General features: G+C 42.0%; 1 protein-coding gene across 3 annotated transcripts; it reads right to left on the reverse strand.

Annotated features, from left to right (window-relative positions):
• Nucleotides 1-7: 7 nt before the first annotated feature.
• On the reverse strand, nt 8-27,109 carry map3k4 (mitogen-activated protein kinase kinase kinase 4). Of its 3 annotated transcripts, none has more exons than XM_066651283.1 (27): nt 26,884-27,109; nt 16,917-17,107; nt 15,213-16,555; nt 13,300-13,557; nt 12,860-13,012; nt 12,096-12,253; nt 11,867-11,983; nt 11,679-11,778; nt 11,320-11,403; nt 10,824-11,093; nt 9,698-9,847; nt 8,560-8,721; nt 8,235-8,368; nt 8,057-8,135; nt 7,876-7,954; nt 7,613-7,706; nt 6,394-6,519; nt 4,999-5,090; nt 4,535-4,615; nt 2,739-2,930; nt 2,498-2,568; nt 2,294-2,410; nt 2,043-2,202; nt 1,825-1,947; nt 1,161-1,267; nt 868-1,047; nt 8-476 (listed from the first exon to the last, which is right to left on the reverse strand). In XM_066651283.1, exons 1-27 carry the CDS (start codon nt 26,904-26,906, stop codon nt 456-458), a joined length of 4,665 nt encoding a protein of 1,554 aa, XP_066507380.1. In that variant the 5' UTR covers nt 26,907-27,109; the 3' UTR covers nt 8-455. The 3 variants fall into 3 exon arrangements, with proteins under 3 accessions (XP_066507380.1, XP_066507396.1, XP_066507386.1); XM_066651299.1 differs by lacking the exon at nt 26,884-27,109 and adding an exon at nt 26,581-26,799; XM_066651289.1 differs by lacking the exon at nt 6,394-6,519.
• Between the last annotated feature and the right edge of the window lie 865 nt (nt 27,110-27,974).

Genomic DNA, 27,974 nt, shown 5'->3' on the forward strand with positions numbered 1-27,974 from the left:
TGTGAGTAACACACACACGCGCTCACACACACACTTATCCTTTGTGCTTCGAGAGGCAACAGCTTTCCAGAAAAGTGCCATTTGTTCTTTTTCATTTCCTTTAACTAAACTGTATTCCTTGTTGCTTGTTAACCAAAACGCTTTGTCCGTCTCCACTGAGACAGAAGTGGCTTTACAATAAGCTTTATACAAAAGATAAATCCTAAACTTATTCTTACATTATGTACAATATGCCCCCTCCTATCATTCCAGCCACTTTAGTCTAATAACTATACATGTAAGACTTGCTCTCCCACGCTTTCCAAAAAAAGGTACCATTGTTGGTGTCTGAGCTAGCGAGAGGTTTTCAGTCTTTCTTCGTCACTCATTCACGAGACCACAGTTCCTTGAGAATACCATACACAGTAGTGCTAGCATTTTGTAAACGTAAAGAGAACGCAGGGATCCCTCCCCCATCATTCCTCATCTGTGCAGACCTATAATTAAAACAAGACGAGACTGAATTTAGAAAAGGAGAAAGATCGATCAGACTGTAACAATCAATAACAAAGTTTAAGGATGTTAAAGACCAATAGGTTTCTACCTAAAAGACCATTTTTTCTCTGAAAAGTACGACTCCTGTGAGATAAAGATTTATTTGTAGTCCCTGAATAAACAAATTTATGGTCCACAGAGTGGGCTCTCCACATGGGGGTGGCCATGTTTAAGATAGATTTAGTAAAAAAAAATCTGACACAGCCAGGCCACTAGGTGTCATCATATAGGCTGATTCATTATGTAGAAGAAAATGCCTAATTTAAGATTCAGAACTGAAATACTCAAGTTTGCAATTTAAATGTGTTCATGAGAAACTCAAGAGAATCAAACCTTGACAAAGGGATGGTCCAGCAGTGCGCTGGCAGTCCAACGGCGTTTGGGCTCACTCTCCAGACAGTGGGCCAGGAAATCTTTCCCCTCTGTGCTCAGCTTCTCTGGGATGGGTGGCTTATGCCCCATGCCTACTTTATACATAATTTGGAAATTGTGCTCATACTCATGCCATGGCCTCTGAACAACGAGAAGAGAGAGAGAGGGCACGTTTCTGCATGTACACCAGTCAACTGAAAACAGAAGATATTCATCCACGGGTCCCACAGATCGATAAAGATTTAAGGTTTTACCTTTCCAGTGACCATCTCGATAAGAACACAGCCGAGACTCCAGATATCTGCCGCACGCCCGTGACCTTCACCTTTTGCCCTTGTGATGACCTCAGGAGCCATGTATGCTGAGAGAAGGGTAGGAAGAGAAACACAGCAATAAACAAGTGTTTTTGGTTATGAAGAGTGCTACCCACATCTGGAATCACAAAGTTCTTCAGAAGGAATCTGCCTAGTTGAGCCTCTGACAGTAAATAGCAATTGGATCCTGTGATCATACTGTTTCCAAGTGAGGTCAATGCTGTTGCTATCAGACCCGGGTTTTACAAGAAGTGGACTGTGGGTTTGTGCAGGTGCCTTAATGACGTAAAAAACTGATGTGTTCTGCAAAACGTCCAAACCTTTAAGAGCGCCTCAAAGCTACTGCGGTTATGACCCACTCCAAGAGCATGTGTGCCTTTAGATTCATGTAAAATACAGCGGGGAATTACTAAGTCAAGTGACATATGACATATATGTCATGACATATATTCAGAACTACTAAAAAAGCTACACGATGGGTACCACACCCCCATGGTCATTTTCGTGATTTCACATAACTTATTTTATGTCATGAGAAGAAAAACTACATTAGTTAGACGTAACAGCACCCCCTGGTGTTTCAATCCAGCTGCTATAACCTCACCTGCAGTACCCAGGGTGCTGTTCACCTCTCCTGGCATGGTATGAGCATTATTTTTCAGCTTAACTGAGCAGCCAAAGTCTCCCAGCTTTATCAGGCCAGACGACGTCAGGAAAATGTTGGCTCCTAAAACGACAAAGTCAAGCAATGCATCACACTGACGCTTTTATTTTGAAATCTGCTCAGAAAGCCGAGCGTAATGTTGCTTATGAAGAGCAGACCTTTGATGTCACGGTGCACAATGCCATGTTCATGAAGCACGTTGATGGCAGTGGTGATCTGCTTGCAGTAGAGTCGAATCACATGCTCCTGCAGCCCCAGTCTGGAAACCTCCTCCAGTGTCCCTTCGTCACAGTATTCCATAAAGATATACATCTCTTCCTGAGGGGGTCGTGGAGGGGAGATGGTGGAAGTGAGAACAAAAGCGAATGCACATACACTACTTCAGCTGGTAGAGTTAAAAGGGCCTTACCCGGTGGAGCTCAACGCCAAAATAGCGGACCAGGTTCGGGTGTTTAATGCCTTCAAAGATTTTTAGCTCATCTGCTGTCTCCTTTATCGTTTTGTGATCATTGGGCTGGAAGCGAATCTATGCAAATACACACATTTTTGGGATCAGAAAGGGATGGGCTCAGTTCATTCAGAACTGATGTATGTTTAAATAAGCAACACTTACTTCCTTCATAGCCATGAGTTCACCTGTGTCCACGTTAATGCATGTATAGACCTTCCCGTATTGCCCTTCTCCTGTGTACAAACAATGAGGTTTGAGATAATGAGCTAAAGTAATGTCCTCGTAGTATTCTGCCATCACAGATGCAACCAACTTCTGCTACATGCTGTGCTAAAGCTTGGCAGTAATCAAACTTGAGTCCTTGCTCTTTTAAATCAAATAAATGTACAGACAGCATCCGTACCTATCTTGTTGCCTCTCTGCCATTTAAAGGTGACTTTGCGCAGGCCGACTTGCATTACGTTGTCATAGGACTTGGGTGTATTACACACTTGACCTATGACATTGCGCTGCCTCAGTGCGGCATATCGCTTCTCCTCAAAGGAAAAGATGGCTCGCTGCACTGCTTCCATTGGGCTCTGGCGGGCTGCTGAGTCTAGGGCAGAAAACAAAGAGATGGTTGTTGTGAAGCAACTGAAAAGCAACTCAAAGGATTTCTTAGGAAATTCACAAAAATTTCAAAGTGCTAATGTTGCAATTGTGTGCTTCTGTTCAAACGATTTTTGGGTTAATTTCTTCAGTATTTTTTTGTGCTGATTATTGAAAGGCTGCGTCAAATAAATGACCTGAAAACATTAATGGATTATGAGTTGTAAAGAAATACATGTGAAAATATATATATGAACACAGACTTCAGTTCTGGTCTGTGCAAATGTGTATGGACTACATGGCACCTAACATGATATTCCTTCAAGATATTTGGCTAAAACTTTAACAGCAATGGCATGTAATGCTGGTGGAACTCCAGCCTTAAACCAGCGTTTAATGTGTCTTGTTAATTAAATTTGTAACAGCATTTTTAATATAACATTAATACAGCATTAATACTGGACTTTGTTTGATCACAACACCCAACATGCATTATACAGTTATGCATTATACAGGCTAAGCACCACTTAATGGACCTCCATGAATATTTCACATTATTTTAGTTTCTGACAGATATAAGTATGAATTAAAATGAAAATAGCAGCTTAATTTGCTTTAAAAATGACAATTTTATTAAATTGACGGAAAAACCCGAGCTCGCTACGGAAATTCTTGAACGCAACCGTGACGTCACTGGTGGACAACAGCTGAACAACGCCGCGGTAAAACACCGTTATGACCGACTGTTATGACAGTATCTAGATAAATAACCAACATTATTCATGACAATAGCCTAGCAATAAGCTAAACTCAAATGTAGAGGTACCGTTATTCTTGTAAATGTGATCGAAGTCGAACTCGAATTCCTCCGACACTATAAACCTCCGTAATGCAGCTACGTAGCCGAGTATAATCTGAGCCACCGAGTTTAGCGAGTCAAGCTAACGTTAACTAACACCAACTAAAACAGGCGAAGTGAGTGTCCTTACCCTGTTTACCTCCATGTTACAGAGGCTCTTGAACACCTTTCGTTGGTGTCCTTACATGCCCATATTGTTGGAAAAGCGCCAGTGAAATGAGCTACAGATAACGGAGTGAGCGGAGGGTCCTTTCCAAAGTGCCCGTTTAAAGTTGACAAATTTAGTCCATTTTCTGGATATTTTGGGATCTTTGGGCCATTTGTGCACAGATGTCCCACTGTACATTGAATGATTGCAGCCAAAAACAACACACCTTTTCCTCATTGTGCATTAAATTAAGTGCAGCTTCTAGAGTTGTTGTCCACCATCTACGTCACAGGCAAGACAGTTTCCGAACACCGTTTGGGGGGAGGGGGGGGGGCCAACAGTTTTTTAAACCTTATTCCTTGAATTAGTAAAAAATAGCATGTTTTCTGACTATCAATAAACAACTCAAATTCCACTGTATTTATTTATTTGACACTTTCATAGAGCTGGTGCTTAGCCTTTAAAAGAGACTATTCCATCACCACAGTAGTCAGGTTGATTTATTTTTCATGTAGTGTCCCTTTAAGATCTCAAACTATCCATCAACAAGTGCTGTGAGCGCTTAAATCTCAAAACGATGAAGCTAAACATCCTGAATCCTGACCTTTTGACTGGCTGATGAAGTTACGTAGTTCCCAGCTTCGCCGAACTGCAGCAGAAGGATCTGTCTTTGGATATGAAGGCTCTGAACAGGAGAGAGAAAAACATCAACATACCAACATTTAAGACGCTAAGATTACCAGTGCTCTACAGGGTTTGTGATGTGACTCCACATGGAACTACACCACCATGACGTTTGGTGACTTTGACTCTGATTGTATTACGTTGCACGGAACGTTTTTGGGAGTAGTAATTCCGGTTGTGCACCCTCTGTGTTTCAACTTTGTCATGGTGACTGGGTGAGGAGGTGCTTGGAACAGCACACTCTGTGTTTTGTGTATATTTACATATATTATATACATAAAATCTCATCAAAACTATCATTTAAGACTGTAAATTGAATCAGGGAAAAATCATTTTCTACACTTACTGCTCCGTAATAAAAGTTTAATCACAAAGCTGTCTCACCTTCTCTGTCTTCTGTGGGGCTGGAGTGGCGACTGAGGGATTTAAACTGAAGCTCTGCTGCCACTGATGATAGACGGTCATTCTCATGAACACTGTCAAAGACAAAAAGTATTCTCACACTATTCCAAACTCTACAGCAGAGCAACTGTCCAGTGTTGCTACCTTAAAGGCTAGGAATTTCTATTTAAGTTTCTACTTACCCAGTAATACATAAAGTAGGGTATAACAGTGTGCAAAAGTCAGATGTATTACATTAACGAAGAGCTTGAACAGTGAAAGCTGCAGGTTAGAGCAATGATGGGTTTTATATTGGGGTTAATATTGACTCAAGACTAGTTTGGTTACACATTAGTACTGATTTTTGGAGTACTAATGGAATCATTGTAACTATTTTGTATGTGTGTAAACAGGTTAATTTTTAGGCTGATGTTCCTCAGCTTTGAATGTGCAGCGTGGCTAGTGTGGCTTACGCACAGGGTACGAATGAATTAGCTTATAAAACATAATAGGGCTTATTACACATCCCTGGATTGTCTGTTTGGTACAGTCCTTGTATTCTGTGTTGTGAATTCCCTGGATTCAACCCTAAACCTAACCCATCTCGCACAGTCAACGTTTAAAACTGCTGCTTATCGCCGATACTGAGTGGCAAAACTGTAAATAGGAATTCCTGATGATGGATAACCTTGTTACAGTTCACAAATGCTTTTCACTGACTTCTACAGGATATTTGTGCTCACTGTTACTGTGTTTTTTGGTAAATGTTCATCACTGGGGCAGCCATGGCAAATTCATGCATAAACAGATTACAGGAGGTCCTCGGGTTACGTCAGTCCCGAGTTACGATGTTTCGTGGTTACGACACATCTCCCATTTACTGTATAAAGCCTTGTTTCGACTTAAGTGGTTTTGCGTCGTAAACGTCGTAGCGTGAACTTCGTGTTTGGTGTGCGCGGTGGAAGAATACACGGTTACGTACGGTATGTACGTATGTTCCGACTCGTTTTACGACGCGACGTAGGAACGGATTAACATCGTAAGTCGAGGACCCCCTGTAATCAACTACAAAATAAAGAATAAAGAACATGTTAGTGCTGTTGTGTTTCCATAGGCTTGGAAGCGTCAAACAATTTCTTCAAACAGTTGATTAACATTTTCAATCCAAAACAACTTTCCTGAACAAATCAAACAAATGTTCTGGCAGAAAGGGCTTCTGAGAACTTCTGAGGATTTTTGCTCTACAATTTAACAAGCTGGCAATTAAAAAACCTAATAAAATTAAACACATTTTCATCTTATTACGTGGACTTTGGTATGATGCTGCATATAATAAAGCTGATGTTGAAAAGCAGCAGCATGTTCCTTTTTTTGTCAAGCAGGGGTGGACCTGGCTACCTGTGCTCATTGGGGATGGTGCAGAGAACTTTGGTGGTGCTGTTTTCCCCCTGGGGGGCCTGAGGGGCAGATCGGGGGCCTGGGGGGCATAGCTGGGTACGCAGGTCACACGGGAGACTCCGAGAGCTGTAGTAGAAAAATACACCGAGAGGCTCGAGCGTGTTCTTTGGACATGAAAATAGGAATGCATCACTGTGGAAGCTTCAGCGAATGACTGTGTGGGAGTCGGGGTGAAAGATGCTCTGATGACTTACAAGCCGCTCGGATATTCATAGATTAAAATGTACAGCAGCGGTCAAAAGCATTCAAACTTTCTGAAAGATTTGCAACATTTTCCTGGACTACTACTTGAAAAAGATTTGCTGTCTGAAAACTTTAACTTCTAATTGTTATTTCATACAGTTAGTCTGTGACCATGTAAATAGTTTAGCCAACCTCTTGTTATTTAGCTTGTTCTTTTAAGATACTATTATAATGAACTATTCTTTTCCTAATTCAGACGTCCCTTGATCCCCATCTACTGTGATGTCTTTCATGTTTGTGCCTCAATTTCTTTATCTCAAGGGATTGTTTCAAATTGAAGCAGCTGTTTCAATGGTTTAACAGGCAAATTGATTCAACACCACTGATTAAACTGATTCATTTAATTACACAGTGCTCTGGGGGCTGAGGTGTTACACCAGGATACACACTAAACTGAAGCATATGATATGATATGATAATGTAGACGTCGGGAATTTATTTATTTATTTTTTTTAATGCCAAGCACTTCCTGGAACATGCTTGTAACCTACTGACTTCCTCATGATTGGGAGCACTATTTCTCACATACTCATACATTTATGCACTTCTCCACAAGGGGGTGCTATTCCACGAAACACAGATCTAAATAATGTACTCTTTAAGAACGATTTATTTTATTTTATATTTTTATAACACCAACATACGTTTGTAATTCAGAAAATGTTGCTTTCAAAAGGTTTGAATGCTTTTGTCCTAAAATTACTAATACAAACATTCAAACTACTAACCAGTATCAGACAAAGGAATTATTAAAACCCATTGACCTACAGCATGTCTATTCAAGAAAAGGAAAATGGTAAAAGAAAGAAAACATGCACACTGGAAAAAAAGCACAAATATCACACACTAACGCCATAAAAATCTATATTTCACTTCTAAATGTTGATGTGTCTTGTGTTGTGTTCTCTCCACCTACCTTGTGCCCTCCGCATTAGGGATGAAGAGGGAAGGGTTCGGAGGATCGCTATGGCAGCGGGGAACTTTGACAGGTCGAGGGCTGTTTCGAGGGGCTAGAAATGAAAATGAAAGTGTTATATCTTGTACGGGATGGACTCAATCATCTCACAGGACCAGTGTCACAATTCAGAGGTGTTGAGAGATTTATTTTTATTTTTTAAATCAATATAAATGGAATTTGCTGCAGGGTAGATGCACACACAAGGATGGTCTGGGACTTACCGAGGTACAGGCCGCTTACAGGACTGTGTGGCTTTCCGATCACATGGCCTATACATTCGTTCATCAGGGCCTGAAGACTCTGAGTGCGAGAGAGGGGGACATTTGAGAATTTCAGCTGCATAATATTATTCAAGCACCTTTAAAATAATTAAAAATATGCCTTTTGCAGGTGACATCTTACCAAGAAATCATCTTCAGGCAGAGCAGAGATGAACACAGGCTCAATGGCTTGAAGGAAATCAAAGCCTTGCGTTGCCCACCTACCAAAATGTGAACAGAAACAGACATATTTCAATCTAAAAGAAAAGGTAATACGGTTCATCCTACAGCAGTGCAATATCTACAACAAAGGCACTAACCTGGGTCGGGTGCCTCTACCACTCTCACACTTGGTTAAGACATAATTCATCCACTTCCGAGCAAAGGCAATGTAGCGTTCCCCTATTCGCTGTCTGAACTCCCCTGACATTAGCCTCACCACCTCTTTATGGTACTACAGGTTCAACAAAAACAAAACAAAAGTATAAAATGTTATTGGACTGGTTCATTTAAACACACACCACTGTATGAACATTGAGAACAAATAAAATATGATCAATGAAAGCAAACGTAATGAATCTTCCACAATCAGACAATATTTAATAATGCCTAGCAACCAATTACTGTAAATATTTCCGAGCTAACCTCAAAGGCAAAGTTGTAGCCTTGGACCATGGCTTCTCTGCAGTACTGCTGAAGAGTGGCAGACTCCGACTCCTCGACTTCTGCTTCAAACTCAGAGGTGAACATGTACTCCACACAGTCAATGGCACTGTTAATCTTATTGCACAGTTCCAATGCCTCGTTCTATCAGAAACAGATGAAGAGAGAGATGGAAAGTGAAAAAGACCACAGATACTTTCAATTTGTGGAACATTCTGACCCGCGAACCATCAGCAGAGAGGAACTGATGCAGCCTCAGAGCAATCTGAAAGTGCGTCTGGAAGGTCTTTACACGAATTTCAGTGTCATAAGATTTGACCACAGCAACAAGTCAGTTTAAGAACGGCCACAGTTACCTACCTGTAGGTGGGATTATTATGAAAAAACATTGTCTAAAAGCAACATAAGCTCTGCTGCACACAATCTCACAGAGCAGGGCTGTGGTGGGCTAAAGTACATGTTTTAACTTCTGCAGAATCAATCAATACAGAGTGTCAAACTCCCTCTTAAAGAAGCGAATAGAAAAGCTCCAGGGGCTTCTGAACATGGTTTTCCACGGCTGTACACAACTGCTATGTGCCTTCTATGTGCAATGCCAGTTTGGAGCATTACGAACATCTTCTCTGGAGTGATGAATCATGTGCTCCACTATCTGGCAGAGTGACGGAGGCATCCTGGAGGCATCAGGAGAACATTGTCTACTGGCGAGGTCTACGTGCAAAGTGCCAGTAGTAAATCCTGATGGAGGGATAATACTCCGGGGGCTCTTTGGAGCTGTGATTTACGCTCTATAATTTCTGTAAAAGGCCATTTTAATGCTACAGGACACATTTTAAAGAATTATATACAACTACTTTGTGGCAATAATGTGGAGAAGCCCTAGGTGAGGTCTTCAAAGTTAAATCTTAAGGTAAATCTTAGGGACGAGATGAGATTTCGCTCTGATGTTTTATTGGAAAAGACATTTTATTGAGCACATTTTAAAACAATGGGAATTTAAATCATCTAGACATAATGAATAATTTCAGTTTCAAGTAATGTATAATAAATGAATAATGTCTATAAATTATAAATGCACTATGTTTAAAGACAGCATTGTGAATCCAGACTACACTGTTACCTTTAGCTGCTCTAGGGCTTGGGCAATAAGGGGCTGGCTGGACGTCTGTTCACGCCGCAGTGTCAGCAGATCCTCCATTGACTGCTGGAACGCTTTGCGCTGGGCCACCAGGTGAGCCGACTGCATCACAATCAACAGCAGGTTCTCCACCTAAAGCAGAACCACAGAATGATATAGGGCTTGTGTGTCATTTCAAATAATAAATGGCATCAAAATATGATTATATACGATATACAGTGGAACTTCTACTTACGAACTAGATCCGTTCCGTGACCCGGTTCGTAAGTAGAAAAGTTAGTTTCTCGAGTCAGGGTGAATGTGGGGAGACGAAGCGTAGATACGGCTTAACTTGGCACGAATTTCGATGTCTGCTATTTACACTAATGCTAAATTGCTAAAGCTACAATTTGCTAATCTTAAAAGCTCACTCAAGTCTGGGCGCTGGGAGACTCGCCTATTGGGGTCAGGGGCCATTTCCAGCCGCCAGCTCGGCAGAGGCTCGGGTTCGTTTCTAGAGTCATGGTTCGTTGGTGGAGGCAAAAAATATTCAAATGCCCGGTTCGTATCTTGGAAAGTTCGTTAGTGGAGGTTCCACTGTATTACTGTGTAAGCAGCTTTAATAAAGGAGGGGCTGAAATGTAAATTATTTAAAGTAAAAGCAATCTTTGGTACAGTGAAACAAAGTGCAGTGGGCCTGTAGAGCTGTGATTATTCTCCACACTTTTTTGTCTTAAAAACAAGCCAATCATTTTAACAGCGAAAACATAGGATTCACTCCTACACTCACAGTGTTCAACAGTCTGCCTTTTTCCTGTGCAAAGCGGGTAAGGGCATCTACAGGAGCTTTAATCAATGTGAGAGCTGCACCTACGAGTAGCTCTGGCTGCTATTTTTGCTAAAAAGAACAAACCTGCCACCCATATCTGGTGTTGACTGAAAGTGGCTCTCTGCAGGAGTGCACAGCTTTGTTGTTTATAATGGGAACTTTAAGGTTTACCGCATTTACAAGTGTGGCGATGTCCCTGAGGAGAGTGTAGACTCCTCAAGTCAATCACATCAGCTCCCAGATTCCCAACTACTGAAAGTGAGATTAATTTGGATGGCTTCTTTGTGTTAGTAAATTTACCTTCATGGCTCGTAAAGTGTCAACCGTCTCCATTTGTGTCACCACTTTGATTACAGTGCCATCCCACTGAGCCCAACTGGATTCGGCGGGTGCGTCTCCCGCTCCATGCTTGCTCAACAGGAGATATGCCTCATCCTCAGGGATCTCATCTGGCTCTTTAGAGCACTCCTTCCCTGCTGCTGCGTTTAGCAGCTGCAGTATGGTGGAACGCTGCTCCATCAGGCCACATGGCACAAAGACCTGTAGCTCCTCCAAGCCTGGGATCTGGACCTGCAAAACAAGAAAAAAAAAAGCTCCTATGTAAGAACACACATTCACCAACACAATGGTATGAATCACCTTAGCTGCTAGTTACAGTGACAAATCACTCTATGAAAACACTTCAAAAGCTATGAAAATAACGGTTCTAGGTGATTACTTTACACATTTGATATATTTATGGAGGAGGAAAGTTTCAAAAATAAAAGCTGCAATAACATGACGAGAACTACAATACCTTGACGTAATTCTTGGCTTTCAGTGCTTGGAGAATGCAAGGCACTCCACTGGCTAAGCTGAAGTCAGCTGCAATCTCAAGATCCTGCAAAAGATACTCAGATATAAGTCCAAACGTCTGGGAGTGTACATGCAGAAATATTGAAAATAAAACCATATTTACAGTGAAGTGTAACTTAAAATTCCACAGATCTCTAATGACTTACTATAGTTTACCAAAAGCTAACTCATAAATATAACATCGCTTCTCTGTTCTAGTCTCAGGGAAAAAACACATGTTCGTTTCTGTGCAATTATCTGTTTACACCGGTTTTCTCATGCATGCGTCCAGTATATAATGTTGGTCTCTGCTCAATTTACCTTTCGGAGCATTTTGGCGAAGCCCAGCGCTTTCGACGCCCGCTCCCTGGCCTCATGGAAAAGCTGTTTCAGAGAGCGACTCGTCTCAATCACTGAGCGCCTGTGCGGTGACAAAAAACACAATTTGTTCATTGTTTGTTTGATTGTAACGACAATCATACGTCATTTTAATAAGTTGCTAACTGTACCTGATCTCATCTGAGGCTGTGCTAGAGTCAGCGCTCTCCCAGAACTCATCAAGGCTCTTCTGAAGGCCCACATCCAGGAACTCTCCTGTGGATCTCAGCAGCATGCCAGCAATGTCACTACAAGGAAGGTGGAAAAAGTCCCCAAATTAAATATAATTCAATTCATCTATCGAAGCAGTTTGGAGAATGTTAGACACGTGAACATTTGTGGGAAGAAAGGATGACTTACCAAAAGAGTTTTCCAGACTGAGCTTCTCCTCCACGGATGTATGGAGTGATGACCTTAGTGAAGTTCCACTCCTCCTCCAGCAGGTTCTTCAGGCTGTGGGAGGCCTGTGGCAACTGCTGCAACATCTCGATCCAGCTGCGCATGTAGCCAAAGTACACCTGCAGTCACATAAAAGAGTGGTAGATTTCACCAGTTCTATGATCTTCAAGAATCTCACAGGAAGCTCTTCACTTCTACAGCTGCTCATGCTGTATTTGATAATGAAATTAAAACATGATTTGCTTCCCCGATGTGCTCTTGAAGCAACGCCAGCAGCGATAATTTTTATTCCATAACAATTCTATTATTTACTCCACAGTCAAATGTTTATTTGGTATCTCAGCTTGTTACAAGTACTATTAATCTCAATAGGTGATGTAACACAGTGATAAACATGTAAATACATATCAAAAATGTTCATAAGGGCATCAAATACTATTTTAACAGAATCAAAGCTTTCAATTTCTATTTGCATTTCATAAATATCCCAAACCTTTGCACTGCAGTAAAACAAAACTGTGCCCCTACATTAAACACATCTGTGGTTGTGATCCAACAAACCCACAAACTAGTGACTAGGGGCAGTGAGCGCACCACAGGAGCAGCAGTAGCTATCTTGGTGTCTGTGGGTGAGGTTAGATGACTTGCTGGATGGCACTATAGCTATGAATGCTAAGGGAGCATAAAGCATTGTTCCTTCCCAGTTCTGACCATCTCTGTCTTACCTCTAGCATTTCATGTAGGTCTTCTTCAAACTCATCAATGTTGGCATTGGTCTGTAGTCCTTGCGGGTCAGAAATGATGCCATGCAGCATAAACTGGTAGTTCTGCTTCATCAAGAGCCCACCTTTCAGAACTTCTTTGCACTCACGCACCAACTACAATATTTTACACACAAATCAACATGGTCATCTCTTTGTATTCTGCATAATAACTGAAAATGGCTTTAACGGTGTGTACAACAGACTGCTTTATCATAAAGTGTGTGTGTGTGTGTACGTACTAGGGATAGGCGATATGGCCCTAAAATAATATCATGATATGTATTCCATATTATGTTTGCTTGCATGACGTTGTTAGGTAAACCTGATAGAATATCACATATTGACTTTTTAAAATACTATTACGAATATGATATGATATGGCACAGCCCTAGTGTGTGCACCTGTTTGATGCTGAGCAGAGAGGGCTTTCCTGCAGGTCTTTGCTCCAGGCGCAGTTTGAGGCACTCGTGAATGACGTTTAGCTGCACACGGCAGAGCACCAGAAAAGCAGGTCTAAATGAGGGCAGGTCCATGTCCCGTAGCTCTTCCCACGACACACGTCCTGAGTTCACATCCTCCTGCACCTTTCCAGCCAGGTGACGAGAGAGCTCGGGTAGGTAGTCAGTGTACAACAAGGAACAGTCTGGAACCTCCGATAACTGAAACATATGGAAATATCATATACACATTCGCCCTGTGAAGGACTGGCAACCCCTCCAGGATGTGTTCCTGCTTTGTGCCCAGTGATTCCGGGTAGGCTCCGGACCCACCGCAACTGTTACATGCCAGCAACCTTGAACTAGATAAGTGGTTACAGACAATGAATGAATGAATTATTATACATGGTGGGCCATTTATATGGATACACCGTAATAAAACGGGAATGGTTGGAGATATTAACTTCCTGTTTGTGGCACATTAATATATGGGAGGGGGGAAACTTTTCAAGATGGGTGGTGACCAACTTTTGTTCCCCCAACACCCCCCCCCCCCCCCCCCCAAAGGAAAGAGGGTAATGTTTGACACATCAAACCTATTGGGAATTTCACAAGAAAAACAATGGTGTGCTTGGTTTTAACGTAACTTTATTCTTTCATGAATTATTTACAAGTTTCTGACCACTTATAAAATGTGATCAAAGTGCTGCCCATTGTGTTCGATTGTCAATGCAACCCTCTTCTCCCACTCTTCACAGACTGATAGCAACACCACAGGAGAAATGCCAGCACAGGCTTCCAGTATCTGTAGTTTCACAGCATAGACAATTGCCTTCAGATGACCCCAAAGATAAAAGTCTAAGGGGGTCAGATTGGGAGACCTTGGGGGCCATTCAACTGGCCCACGACGACCAATCCACTTTCCAGGAAACTGTTCATCTAGGAATGCTCGGACCTGACACCCATAATGTGGTGGTGAACTCATGAAAGAATAAAGTTATGTTAAAACCAAGCACACCATTGTTTTTCTTGTGAAATTCCCAATGTGTTTGATGTTTCACTTGATCCTCTTCCCATTGAAAAAACAAAAGTTGGATTGAAAATGGCCAACTTCAAAATGGCCGCCATGGTCACAACCCATCTTGAAAAGTTTCCCCCCTCCCTTATACTAATGTGCCACAAACAGGAAGTTAATATCACCAACCATTCCCATTTTATTACAGTGTATCCACATAAATGGCCCACCCTGTATACCTATAAAACTTGAATTAGGAAGCCAACTATGAATGATCCGGCAAGGACCTGTCACTTGTGTTGTGTGCTTTATTATTGCCCACATTGGCTGTCTCAGTTAAGGTGAGGTAGTGAGTTTAAGGATTGGGCAGTGGTTCAGAGCTCAACTGCACATTATATGTTTCATTTTTAAGCTTTTAGTTAAGGGTCAGATACACTCACATGAATTAAGCCTTGTTTACTAAGCATACAAACCATTTAAAACAGAATTGTCATGTCATAACCATATCATGTTACAAACATTAAGTAGCAGCAGCAACAAAGAAGGTCACAGCAACGGGAATCACCCAGTAGTGGAAATGAAAGTCACTGGTTAAGTAGTTTATTCATCTAAATAGCAGCTGCAGTAAACATCCTGTCAAAAAGCAGAGAAAGAAATGCCCACGTGTCCCACTTAATTGCTCCTTTGAATTCCATAATGAAACAACAATAAATAAACTATTGATATATATATATATTAAAACCATCTCAAAGCATCACCAATGCTTAATATCATAGATATTCATTAAGAAAATTCATGTGTATGTCTAATCACATCTAGAATCAGTCTAGGCCACAGTTAAACACCACGAGTGAGCACTCACCTCTTGAGTGGGCGTGTGGCTCAGCAGCGCAGTCCTGGACCTCTGCAGAGAGCGGTCCATCAATTTGTGCAGTCGAAGGATGAGTTTGCGCAGGCCCATTTGCTTCAGTGCTTTGTCTACGAAGGGCCGGTATATGGCTGTTGGACAGTACTGGCTTTCACCGCCACAGGCTTGACTGAAGTCTTCTGACAACAGTCGACCCAACAGAGGGGTAAGGCAAGTGGGGTGCTCCTTTTTAGCTTCGGCTTCGCCCATCTCACACTCTTCCATGTCGCTGTCAGCTGTGAAGGTGGCTGTAGAGTCATTCTCATCCTCCTCTTCGTGTTCATCGCCGTCACTGCCACGAGAGCAACGAGGTGAGGGAATTTCAAAAACCGGCCAACCTATACGGGAGAGGTCTCGGAGGCCCAGCACAGTGCCCATCACGCGCAGTTTCTGGTTCAGGTCCTGAGTGATGTTGAGCCACAGGCAGAGCGCCTGCACCCTGCCCTGGAAGTCCCGTGCTGCATACTTCTCATAGTCCTTCTGCAGAGTCTGCAGCGATGGGTAAAGGGCTTCTACAGACTCCAACAACCCAATCACACCCTTGACTTGCTCAAAGGCCAGTCTCTGCCTCTGCAAGTGTTGAATACATGCTGAACCTGAGCCCAGAAGGGCGGCGGTATCTACTTCTGCCCACGAGCTGGGGCACGTCCCACAGTTAGACACTCCTGGGCAGCAGTCTTTCGGAACAGACTCCATTTGAGTCTCGGGGGTGGCGGCTAGGCAGCTGTAGTCCACCTTGAAGTGCAGCACCTTGTTAATGATGTCAGGAATAGTCTGACGGGCCGTGTAAAGATACAGGTCCTGATCAGTGATGCTGCGACGTGCATGCCAGGCTTGGAGCTCCAGCCAGATTACTTCATTATTCTGACCCATGAAGGGTGTGTTATCCAGGCCGCGCTGTTCTTTCTCCTTTTTCTTGGATGACATTGAAGTCAGCTTCAGCAGCAGACGCAACGTCTCAAAGAACTTTAAGCGGTCGGCTGGGCAGTCAGTACGCGACGTCTGCCGATGGGTGCGGGGCATAGCGTGGGGCATGTTCACGGGGAGCTTGTTGGAGCCACAGCCCAAGCTCAAGTAGGGCTTCCTGGGTTCCATGTTGAATGAACTAAATGGACCAGGTCTGGAGAGAGGGTCCAGCATGAAAGAGCCCTCAAAAGTCTTCTTTTTGTCTCGCTCGTTGGAACGCAAGTTGGAGCGTTGCTTCTTCCCTTGCTTGTAACTTATCTCCTCAGTGGACTCGGTGAATGGTTTGGCTCCTTCACGCTCCCTCGGGGTTGAGGCACCGGAGGGGCTTTTCTCTGCAAAATAAATAGCAAAAAAAATGTCATAAAATGCTCAAGAGGTTCTTCTGGTTCATTTTTGTTATTCTTTATAATGAAGTGACTGCTGACACATCACTCTACCTTCATAAGTTCTTGTCAAACGGGTCATGTGTAAAGCCATTTATCTCAAGCTTGACTGTTATTTCAGCTATGTGAAAGTACACCGTGAAATGAAAGAACGTTCCTCCAGGAACACGAGCTCAAACAATATAATATACGTGCAGATGAAAAGAAAGGCCTCCAGAAAATACAACCAGATGAACAGGGCCAAAAGTGCATATCACTGAGAGAACGTATAGTGAGTGGGGCTCACTCTGAGGAAGCCGGGCTTTCTTACCTTTGATGGGCGAGCGCCCTGCAGCTCTGTTTTGGCTGCCTCTCTGGTGTTTGCCAGACATGCGTTTCATCTGGCGGGGGGTGCGGGGAGGGGAGTCGCCGTAGAAAGACTCCTCTTCCTGGCTGAGCTCGTCCCACAACTCATCCGACTCCGTGTTCTGCCGGGACGCATCTTTTGGTGGGTCCGTTGGCCTGACAAAAACAAGAAGAGGGGCACATGAGCTGGAAATGTGATAATGAAACACAAAAATGAGGATCCAAGGTCAGTCCTAACAATTCAAGGATTTTAATAAACGTAAGCCACACAAGTGATCAACATTGTTATTATAGATAACGGGGTATTTTCTGAACCATCAACCAACCTGAAAAGAACACTAATAACTGAGCTAAACGTTTAATGGTAAAAAATAACGAAGCCATGAAAAGGGGGTTCCAAACAGATATTTTCATGCTATTGAACTTCATTAATATAAATCCTAATCATTAATAAAACATATCCTTTCCACTGTAAAAGCCATAATTTCCCAATCAACTTTGTTCAATTAGTTTTTGGGGGAAAAAAAAAATGAGACAATTCAATCCCAGTGCATACATTACTCATAACATGCATAAGGTCAGATCTGTCTGAATGCGACACACTGCCTTCAGAAACTGATGGTGGGTATATGGTATTTTTGGTGTCACCCACCACATATTTGTTCAGAATGTACTAAATGTGAGCCAAGGCAACAGGATTAGAGTTAGAAAATGCCAGAGGCATGCTTCTGCACTTTACACTCACTGACAGAGCCTTCATTCCTTAAGCACCGCAGAGGTCTTTTAAAATAGATTAGAACTAGCACTGCTAAGGGTATCAAACTAACAGACAAAGATAGCAACACAAGAGAGTCTGTGTGCAAGGCGTATGCCTTCTCTCTCTACATACAAATTCCCCAGAGTGAGAAAAACTGCAGTGAAGGCCGGGAGGGAGGTCACTGATATTTTGTTGCTTACAGCCATTAGTTGAGGACCAGGACTGTAAGTGCACTGCGGAGACCTAAGCTGCTGGTTACTAAGGCCCTTATACAAGACCATATTACATTTCCTAAGAACCAATTACATTTATTGAATAAACAGGCTGCAGAAGCTTGGAGCGGATGCTTTCGTTTCCTGAATCGTGAACATTAAACTTGGACAGATAGCTTGCCATCAATCAAAATGGTCTCAAAGAAGCAGATAAAGCTGAAAAAATGCTTCAGAGTGTACAGTGAGGACCAGAAATTAGCAGGACCTCCAGCTCTCATCATATCATCTGCATTTCCCAGTTCATCTGTGCACAAAAAAGATCAGTACAGGTGTGTCCAGTCCAGCTGGCATCTTGTAATAAATGAGGAAATTCATGCCTTTCAGAGCCAAAACTAGCTTTGTGCAATATCCTCTCCACCCAGAGCATGCACCCTCAGACCCAAATATAAAAGACTGAGGTTTAAGTGTGATGCACTTAGTTTTAGAGAACTGTAATGAGTTTTAATAGAAGCTGAAGCCCTGAACCTCCTGCACTATTTAAGGCAGAAAGCAAAGTTCAAATATAAATCCAACTTCAGTCATGTAGTGTAAGCCAGAGAGCTGAGAGACTGCACCTATTTCACATCTACAGCTAGCTGCAATATTAATAACCCACTTTAAATCTCGTTTAGCGCCTTTGCTTCAGTTAGTTTAGAGTTCAGTAAATTTATTAACAACCATCTTTTCAACAAACTTGCATGAAATATCTGCTCTCTCACAGCTTTGTGCCCAAACACTACTAATTCATTTTAAGCTCAGTTTTTCTTGTATGAATTTTCATTCCCCTATTATCATGTGGCACAAACAACACTAAACTTGATTCCAGCTATCTGAACAGGACTGTTTCTGCACAAACAAAAAGCAAACTGTGTATGAACATGTGCTGCAGAAATGAAATGTCTTTCTGCATTTTTCACATTCACAAACAACAGCTTCAGGTGCTCGTGTTCCTGTCGAACTGCAGCACTAGGCACTATGAGTACTATTTTGATGGGAACTACCTCATGGGACTGGTTGGTAATTTACATGTAGGAATTGTTCCTCAAGGGACTTAACTCATTGCTTTCCGTCAATGAAACCATTTCCTTGTTTAATTATTAATGTATGCACGGATGATTTAAAGTCTGCATGCATAAAGGATTATGTGACAGTGTGCATGCATGGCAGAACTTCTATAGGCATCTGTATACCTGTGCATATGCATGACTCAAAACACCTGCACACACATTTGCACATTAGCAAGCTGTACACAAATTAGAATTTGGTAGAATTTGGTAGAAGAACCCATGCATGTTGCTGTCCTAAGGTGCAGTGTGGGGCAGAGTCTAACAGTGACTGCATCTTTCAGGAATGACACAGAAAGCTCTGTCGTCATCTCAGTCCTTGCTGTTTGTTTGGTTGCCATGACACACCTCTACATGGGCTATGAGCGCAACTGCAGAATCCTGCCTCAGTGCTTCCCACTTATTGAGAGCTGACCTCCATCCAACCCAGATAAATACTAGGCCAATGGCTCTTCTGCACAGCCAGTAATTCAGTGCCGCAGATGGTGCTGCAGCAGGCTGAATGGCTTGTTGGTGGTTTGCAATAAAAGGCCAGTGGAATGTTACAGCATCTGAGCAGGAGATTGGGGGGTGGGTGGGGGGTGGAGGGAGGAGTCACAGGCCACAATAGCTCTGCTAAATTGACCTCCAACCCTTGCCCTCCATTGTTGGAGGCTGCACCCTTTCATTGTGCACAGGTGGCACGTGGCCCCAGAGCCTCATCTATGAATGACTGGTTACAGCTGGTGAGTGAACATATGCACAATGGCCCTTATCCTGGCTAAAACTTGATAGTTTTTAGTGACCTCTGAGGCAGCTTTACAAAACAGATGCTGTTCCTCTGTAACAGGGAAAGGAAAAAACCATCAGCAATAGTCTTCATTATACATCCACATAGATGTAGATCAGTGAGTGAAAATGTAGAAAGAAGAGATTAAACATCAGATGAACTGGAAACAGGTCAGTGTATGATGGCTACGTATAAAAAGAGCCTCCACCGCAGGTTCAGACTTAGCAAGCAAAGGTGGGTCACGGCTCACCACACTGTCAGAGTTCAAAACATTTTTCAGCATTTTCCCCCCCAATTTTGTCCATATTAAGACAATACTCAGGAAATCCACAAAAATCTCAGTCTGTGTAGAGCAAGGTGCGTGGTCCTTTGAACCCTCAGACAGCACTGAAGGAGAAGCCATCACGCTACTGCGATAAATATAGTCACAAGGGCTCAGGAGTACATCAGAAAACATTTAACTGTCTGCTGCTGCATCACAAAATGGAACCTGAAACTCAAATGTACCAGGTGAAAGCATACACTGATTTTACACAGATATTTCGGGGCTTGATCTCATCTCAGATGGTGTGAAAGTGTGCGCTGTGGTCAGTTGAGTCATGTTTTTTTGGGTCAAAGATCAAAAGGTTCATCAGCTAAAATTGCAAAATACAACATCTGTCATAATAATGGGGCACATCTGTGCCCACTTCATGGGTGACTTGCACATGCGTAAGGCGTTTTACATTTTTTTTTATTTTAGAGAAACGTATGCTACCATCAAGTCAAAGTCGTTTTCTGGTAAGTGTATGATTATAGCGAGACAATGCCAGGCCTTGCTCAGCATATGCTACAACAATGTAGCTTTGCCAAAACAGTGTGCATGCTTTACTGGCCCAGCATAAATACAGATCTGTCTCTCACTGAGCAACAGTGATGAAAATTGCTGAAAAAACTGCAACAATTGGTATCCTCAGATCCCAAACAAACAAAGTAAAGGGTAATGATAATTTGATGTAAAATAGTGGTAAGCATGCATCTATCTATCTATCTATCTATCTATATATATATATATATATATATATATAGCTTTTGTGGGTTCTCTTTCGTTTTTATTAAATGTATGTTACTTTTTTAAAGTTGAAAATGAAATAACTTCTACTTGAACATTTAGAAAATGAAAGCTTAATATCTGACCTGTTTTTCTTAAATACATTAATCCCAGGCATGGGTTGTTTATGCTTTATTTTACAGTTCTGCAGTCTCAGTTCCAAATATTACCCAATTGTTCCAAATAGAGAAATATCTTCCTATTAAACTGCTGTTCTGGGATCTGTGCGTTAGAGCATACAGTGTTCAAAACCATCACCCCAAAGCTACTGCTGTCCAATGGATGTGTTGCACACAAAAGGCAAAACATTTTTATTATATATGCATGAACCTGCAAAGCAGCGACTTGGCCCCATGTTACAGAGAGCTCTAGCATGTTGTTTCTGCTTTGCTCCGCTCAATAGCTTATGCCCTTGAAAGCAATTAAATCACTTCAGCACAAGTTATGGTTACAGCAGCTGGCTACAACCAGTTAACCCTTGGGACTTGTGAGGCACACTTAAATTGTTCAGTACTGTTTTGCAAACCAAGTACAACGATCTGTGGAGCAGCCACACATGAGCCCAGAATCACCATGCTCAACACTCAGGGATGAGTTAAGGAGCAGTGGAAATGAGTTCTGTAGAGATTAAGCTTCAAATTTAAATTCAAATTTCAAAATGTAAACGTTTCAACACCCTAACTGTACATCGTATATTCAGTAGAGGATTGTGCACATGCAGACAGATCCCAAACAGCTATTTGCCTGACACACAATAAACACTTTGGGTACAGAATCAACAGAAGGTACCACCTTGACGAGCCAATTTTATGGTGGAAACCCTGAATATCAATGAATATCACAGTATAAAATATTTCAATAACAATGATATGATTTTTAAACAGTTTTTCAATACATCAATATACACTATATACAGCATTTGTCACTGACTGACGTTCATTACAGGGCGCTGTCGTCAGTTCAGCACTCAATTTAAAATGTTTAAATATTAATACTGACAAAGCTAAGATGTTCATGTTTGATGGTGATGTCATGTTTCTTGTTTGTTCTTGGAAGTTTTCATGGATTTTATGTTTTCATATCGATATTGGAATAATATCGTATAGGCTGAAATTAAGAAAAATATTGTGATATAAATTTTGGCTGTATTGTCCAGCCTTAGTTTGCGTCACTGATGGAAACTGAATGTTTATAGCGTAGCTAGAATCTCACTGGGGGGAATTTATGAAAAAAAAAAAAAGGAAATGACCAGTGCTCTGTCCATTTATTCACCTCACTCAGGGACTACACTATTAAAGGCTAAGCACCACTTAATGGACCACCATGAATATTCCACATTATTTTAGTTACTGACATATATAAGTATGAATTAAAATGAAAATAGCAGCTTAATTTGGTTTAAAACTGACAATTTTATTAAATTGACGGAAATTCTTGAACGCAACTGTCATGACTGACTGTTATGACAGTATCTAGCTAAATAACCAACATTATTCATGACAATAGCCTAGCAATAAGCTAAACTCAAATGTAGAGGCACCGTTATTCTTGTAAATGTGATCGAAGTCGAACTCAAATTCATCCGACACTATAAACCTCCGTAATGCAGCTACGTAGCCGAGTATAATCTGAGACACCGAGTTTAGCGAGTCAAGCTAACGTTAACTAACACCAACTAAAACAGGCGAAGTGAGTGTCCTTACCCTGTTTACCTCCATGTTACAGAGGCTCTTGAACACCTTTCGTTGGTGTCCTTACATGCCCATATTGTTGGAAAAGCACCAGTGAAATGAGCTACAGATAACGGAGTGAGCGGAGGGTCCTTTCCAAAGTGCCCATTTAAAGTTGACAAATTTAGTCCATTTTCTGGATATTTTGGGATCTTTGGGCCATTTGTGCACAGATGTCCCACTGTACATTGAATGATTGCAGCCAAAAACAACACACCTTTTCCTCATTTTGCATTAAATTAAGTGCAGCTTCTAGAGTTGTTGTCCACCATCTACGTCACAGGCAAGACGCCTATTACAGTTTCCGAACACTGTGGGGGGGGGGGACGACCAACGGTCTTTTAAACCTTATTCCTTGAATTAGTAAGAAATAACATGTTTTCTGACTATCAATAAACACAAGTTAGGAACTCAAACTCCACTGTATTTATTTGTTTGACACTTTCATAGAGCTGGTGCTTAGCCTTTAATTCATATAATATCCACATTTCAAATCAACACGGTCAGCTCACATTACTGCAGTAAGCCCATTTATATTACTGTGTTCCATCTGTTTCCAAAAATGTTGTGCCTGAGGTGATTTAGGACAGAGAAAGGAATTCAGGCTAATTACTGAGAAAACCTCTACTGCTGGTGAATCGATTGTGCTTAGAAGAAACATCCAGAAAGGGCCTAGTGCATTAATGCAGAGATGTGTCATATATCAGCAGACTGAAATCAATGTTCCTCAACAAAGGACGGCAAGCTATTTCACCCTTTATGTGCATAATACCAAAAGAACTGAGTGTACCACTTCTCAACATCCAAGAATGTCAATCTTTCCGACAGCACAGCATTAAAAACCCAGCAAGCTTCCTGTGATGAATAATAACCAAATAAGCTTTTGAGAACAGCATGGCAAATGTAAATAATGTCAGTAAACGCTATCAATCACTGCACCCAAAAAAACAGTTATGCAAAGCAAAGCCATAGTTCAACAACATCAGTAAACAATGACTGCTGACTTTTCCAGGCTTGTGTTTATTTGAGATGATTTGTTGCCATTAGAAACATCTACTGTGGCCTAGTCAAGCTTTCATATTTCTTTTGGAAAATAACGGATGGTATTTTTTAAGGGTCGTACATGCTTATCCAAGCCACATTCCCTATGTTACAAAATATCACAATCACAACATGCCTTCATCCCCAGTTTGCATGTTTGCGTAGAGGTCAGTATAGACAGGTCCAGTCTAGTTTTGCTTTGTTTGTATCTTGTGAAACGTGGACAGATGTGCTTGTCTTATCTTAAAAATGCTCATTTCTACCGAACAACAGCATAATTTAAAATGTTAAATGCCTGCATTTCCCTTCACTGCGCGCTCATGTCAGAGACTCGTACAATATTTCCTCTCTCCACACAATGACCTCTTGAGGCTGCAACAGTGTGTATGTGAGCTGCATTCATGTTCTGAACAAGAGAAATGTGAGGAATGTGCATAATGCCAAAATCAAGAAGGGTGGGATCAGTTCAAGTTTTAGAATGAAATGACTCAAACCCTATTCCCAAGAATAAATGTCAGGAGCTACCCACACCCCATTGTTTAACAACTGAAATTATAAAGAAAAGCCTTCAATTACAGTCTATATTCCCTGGTGACTGGAAAGCAAGAGATGATACACAATCCTATAAAACCATGCCAACTCCTTCCTGAGGATGAGCTCGGCTGGGAATTCTAGCCATGTCTCTGTAAGAGTAAATCAAATAATGGACATCATAAATCAAGTGCTTAACCCTGTCTTTGTGTCTGAGGGGTGGTGTTTAAATGCTAGAAGGCACATCATCCATTAAATAAGCAGTCAATCCCATGACTGAGCATATGTTCCAAATACAGACTCAAACTGGCGTGTCTAGTGAGGCATTGTTTCTGATATTATAAACATGGAATGGAAAATATGTGTGTGTGTGTGTGGTGGGGGGGATTAAAAAAAATAAATAAATAAATACATAAGAAAATCAAACCCACCAGATTGCTCCCACCACGTAGGCTGTCCCAATTCTTAGATACCTCCTTATGCTGCCTACTAAGGTATCTTAATCTGACCAAATTTTAAGGCAGCATTGAACCGTACCTCAGCTGTAAGGCCATCCCATAATGCAACGAAAGCACAACTCCCATCTATTTCGCTCTTCTCCCAGAACAAAAAATACACTAAATCATGTTCATGTTCTTCGCTTAAAGGTGCACTAGACAGATTCGCTGGAGTGCCTGACTGTTATTGTAGTTCACCTACCTAGCCACCAGAGGCTGCTCCTGCATCCTGATTTCTGACCAGTGCATTAGGTAAGGTGAACTCCAGTAGCCAAAAAAGGTGAACCACAACAACAAAGAAAAGCATGGCGTACCGAACAGGAGCAGGTTGCACTTGCTTTTATCACTAAAATAACTATTTAATCATGTTCTTCAGATTTTACAGGTAATTTATACTAGGTAGAAATTGGAACTAAATAGCGTAGTGCATCTTTAGCTGGCCTGTCCATTTTTGGCAGAGAAAATAGCATTTTTTTCTATAGAACAACTAAAGAGGAGGAATCCTCAGCTGAGGGTCCAACATTATTTTTGAGAGTAAATAAGACGTTCAAAGCTATAGGCTGACAGCACAAAACTCTTTCTTCCATAAGCACATGAATGAGATTCATATCACGTTCATAGCACAGCGGTCATGTAATAATTCCTGTGGGAGAGTACGGAGGTGGGGTCCATGCTGACAGACATCATCACATTCCACAGCACACACCTTTGAGAATTTGGGGCATATGCGCCAAGTGACGTGGTGCTGGCTGAGTCTCATTAAGGAAAATGATAACATCCTGCAGTAAGCATTCCATAAAGTGTGCGTTATGGGCCCTAGCACTGCCAAGGGCAGCATTTGGATTCAGAGTACTCGGCCTGGGACCCAGCCAGCAACCATGCGAAGCCCATATGAGCAGCCCAGCTGAGTATCAGCAAGTTCAGTCCATGGGTTTACTGTTGGCCCCACATATGGATGCCCTCCGGGGTCAGTTTTGGAACTAATATCCCATGTACCAGCTCACTCACACACATCCCATACCCATTCTGAACCTATTTAGCCCATGTTTAACCCATGCTGGGCCCCACTGCAGCAACTGCATTCTTTCAGTGCTTCCCCTGCGCCTTAGCTTGTTTTCAGGGCAGTAAATAACAGTTATGAGCACTGGACGTATTGGGAGTGCTCTGCAATCATGTGTAGACATATATCTGTGCCAGCGTGTTATCTTGGTGAGGAAAATGAGTGGGCACAACATCCACAGGCTACACGGTTGCTGTAAATAGGTCCGAGGACAAAAGAGCTCGCCATCAGCAGTGAAGGCCACATGTAATTTAACTGTTAAAGCCCGTGCATTGCTCTGGTGCGTGCACGACTCATAAATATCCATCAATAGAACATAGGTGTATGTGTGTTTTAAGATGAGAGCGTAGTTACATTTATATATGCTACACATAGAAGCACAAAGTTGATATTAGAGCTGTTTGTTGGGCACACTGCGCAGGGACACGGATTCCGGGAAAGCTAAACCAAACATTTCCAGAACCAACTGCAAGCGTTTAGCAGCTGAGTCACAGGACAGACTGGACATTACAGCCCACCAAGTCCTCTGTTAGACCTCTTAAAGGGTCCCCAATTAAAGATCTAACTAGCGTAACACTTCTGCTGAAAGTGGTCGACTAAAAACGCCTCAAAAGCCCACGACTCAGCCCAATCTTTAAAGCGGTTTCTAAGCAGTTCGTTTGCTCAAACTATGAATGATGCAATGCACAATGCAACAGAGCCTCAATGAATCGAGGACCCGCTATCTTTGGAAAAACAGAGCCCTGGGAACACCGTTCTCCTCTGCAGACTAGCTTCTTAGCTTCCCCCCGCTACACAATGATAGTGCAAGGAGGCGACTCGGCAGTGCTCATATTTACCTCCTTCAAGGGCCAAACATTCCCATCGACGTTCAACTCTCCCTCCAGACGCAAAGAACTACGCACACGCGGACTCAAAGCGTGAGATTCGCCGGAGAAAAACTTTCCAACTTCAGCGTAATTTTCGCAGGGCTTGCACTGGTTGCACTACACGGGAGCACTTTGTGGCAGGAAAGCTTTGTCACCCATACGCGCAGGCGCAGTGTTGGGCCGCTCGCCTCGTTAAGCGCGGATCACTATTTGGCACCCTCAGGTCCCGGCTGTGCAGAGTGAACACAAACACAGCGCGGCCGCTGCTCTTACCTGCGCTCTCCCGGAGGCTCCATACCGGCCCGGCGTCTCCACGAGCTGCCTCAGCCCCGCACCAACTCAACCATGACCGGGCCAGCACAATAACGGCCGCGCGCTCCCTCTCTGCAGGCGCAGGTCACGCACGGGCCGCAGTTCCAACGTCCTCTCTCTCTATCCGCCTGCACAGTTCAGACTCGCCCGTGTGGGCTCTGACGCCATGTTCCCAGCAATCACGGAGGGAGTGACAATCATTGCTACGGAAACTAGTGCAGTGCGTCAGATAACTACCACCCGCAAAGACCTCGGGGAGGACTCAGACTGCCTCACTCCTCATAAACCCCTGTACTCAGAGTGGACAAATAGTAAAATAAATATATAAATACTTAATGAAAAGCAAACCCCCCCTGTATAACGGCTAAAGTTAACTTTGAGGAATTTTTCCTCTTACAAGCTTTAATCTTTTTAATATTTAACTGTATTAAAAACAATATTAGTGAAAGGGATATATATATTTAAATACACAAATAAATAATTAATCAAATTGGTTTATAGTCACTAATTATAATTATTTAACAACTTTATGCTCCATAGAGTGGGTCATCTGCATGTGGGTAGCCTTGTTTAATACAATCTGATACAGCCACGCCACTAGGTGTCAGTATAACTTGTTTCATTAAGAAATCATGATTATAAGAATGATTATTTTAAGCTCTTACAAATGAATGCCTGAATAAGACTTTATTTTTCCTGCTATGGAAATATTAGCTAATAGTATAATCAAATGTATTATAAAGTTCTCATCAGATTAAATGGTAATAAAATATGGTGGTTTTCTAAAATGATATCATGCCAAAGATGTGTGCAATGGACAGTTTAGAAAAGACACATGCATCACTCTCATTTAAAATTGGTTGAAAAATTTAACATACATTTAACTTTTACGAAAGAAAATAGTTCACATTATCTTGACACTGTTATTCAGTATTTCAGTCTCAGGCAAAAGTCTGATTGTGTAATATGATTGTATTTATCAGGTTTTAGGTCATGTGCTTCATAAGTAAAACCAACACCTATTTTCTTTAGCAACACACCCTTCCTTACTT

This window comes from Hoplias malabaricus, chromosome 2, assembly GCF_029633855.1.
Source record: "Hoplias malabaricus isolate fHopMal1 chromosome 2, fHopMal1.hap1, whole genome shotgun sequence".
Classification (NCBI taxonomy): Eukaryota; Metazoa; Chordata; class Actinopteri; order Characiformes; family Erythrinidae; genus Hoplias; species Hoplias malabaricus.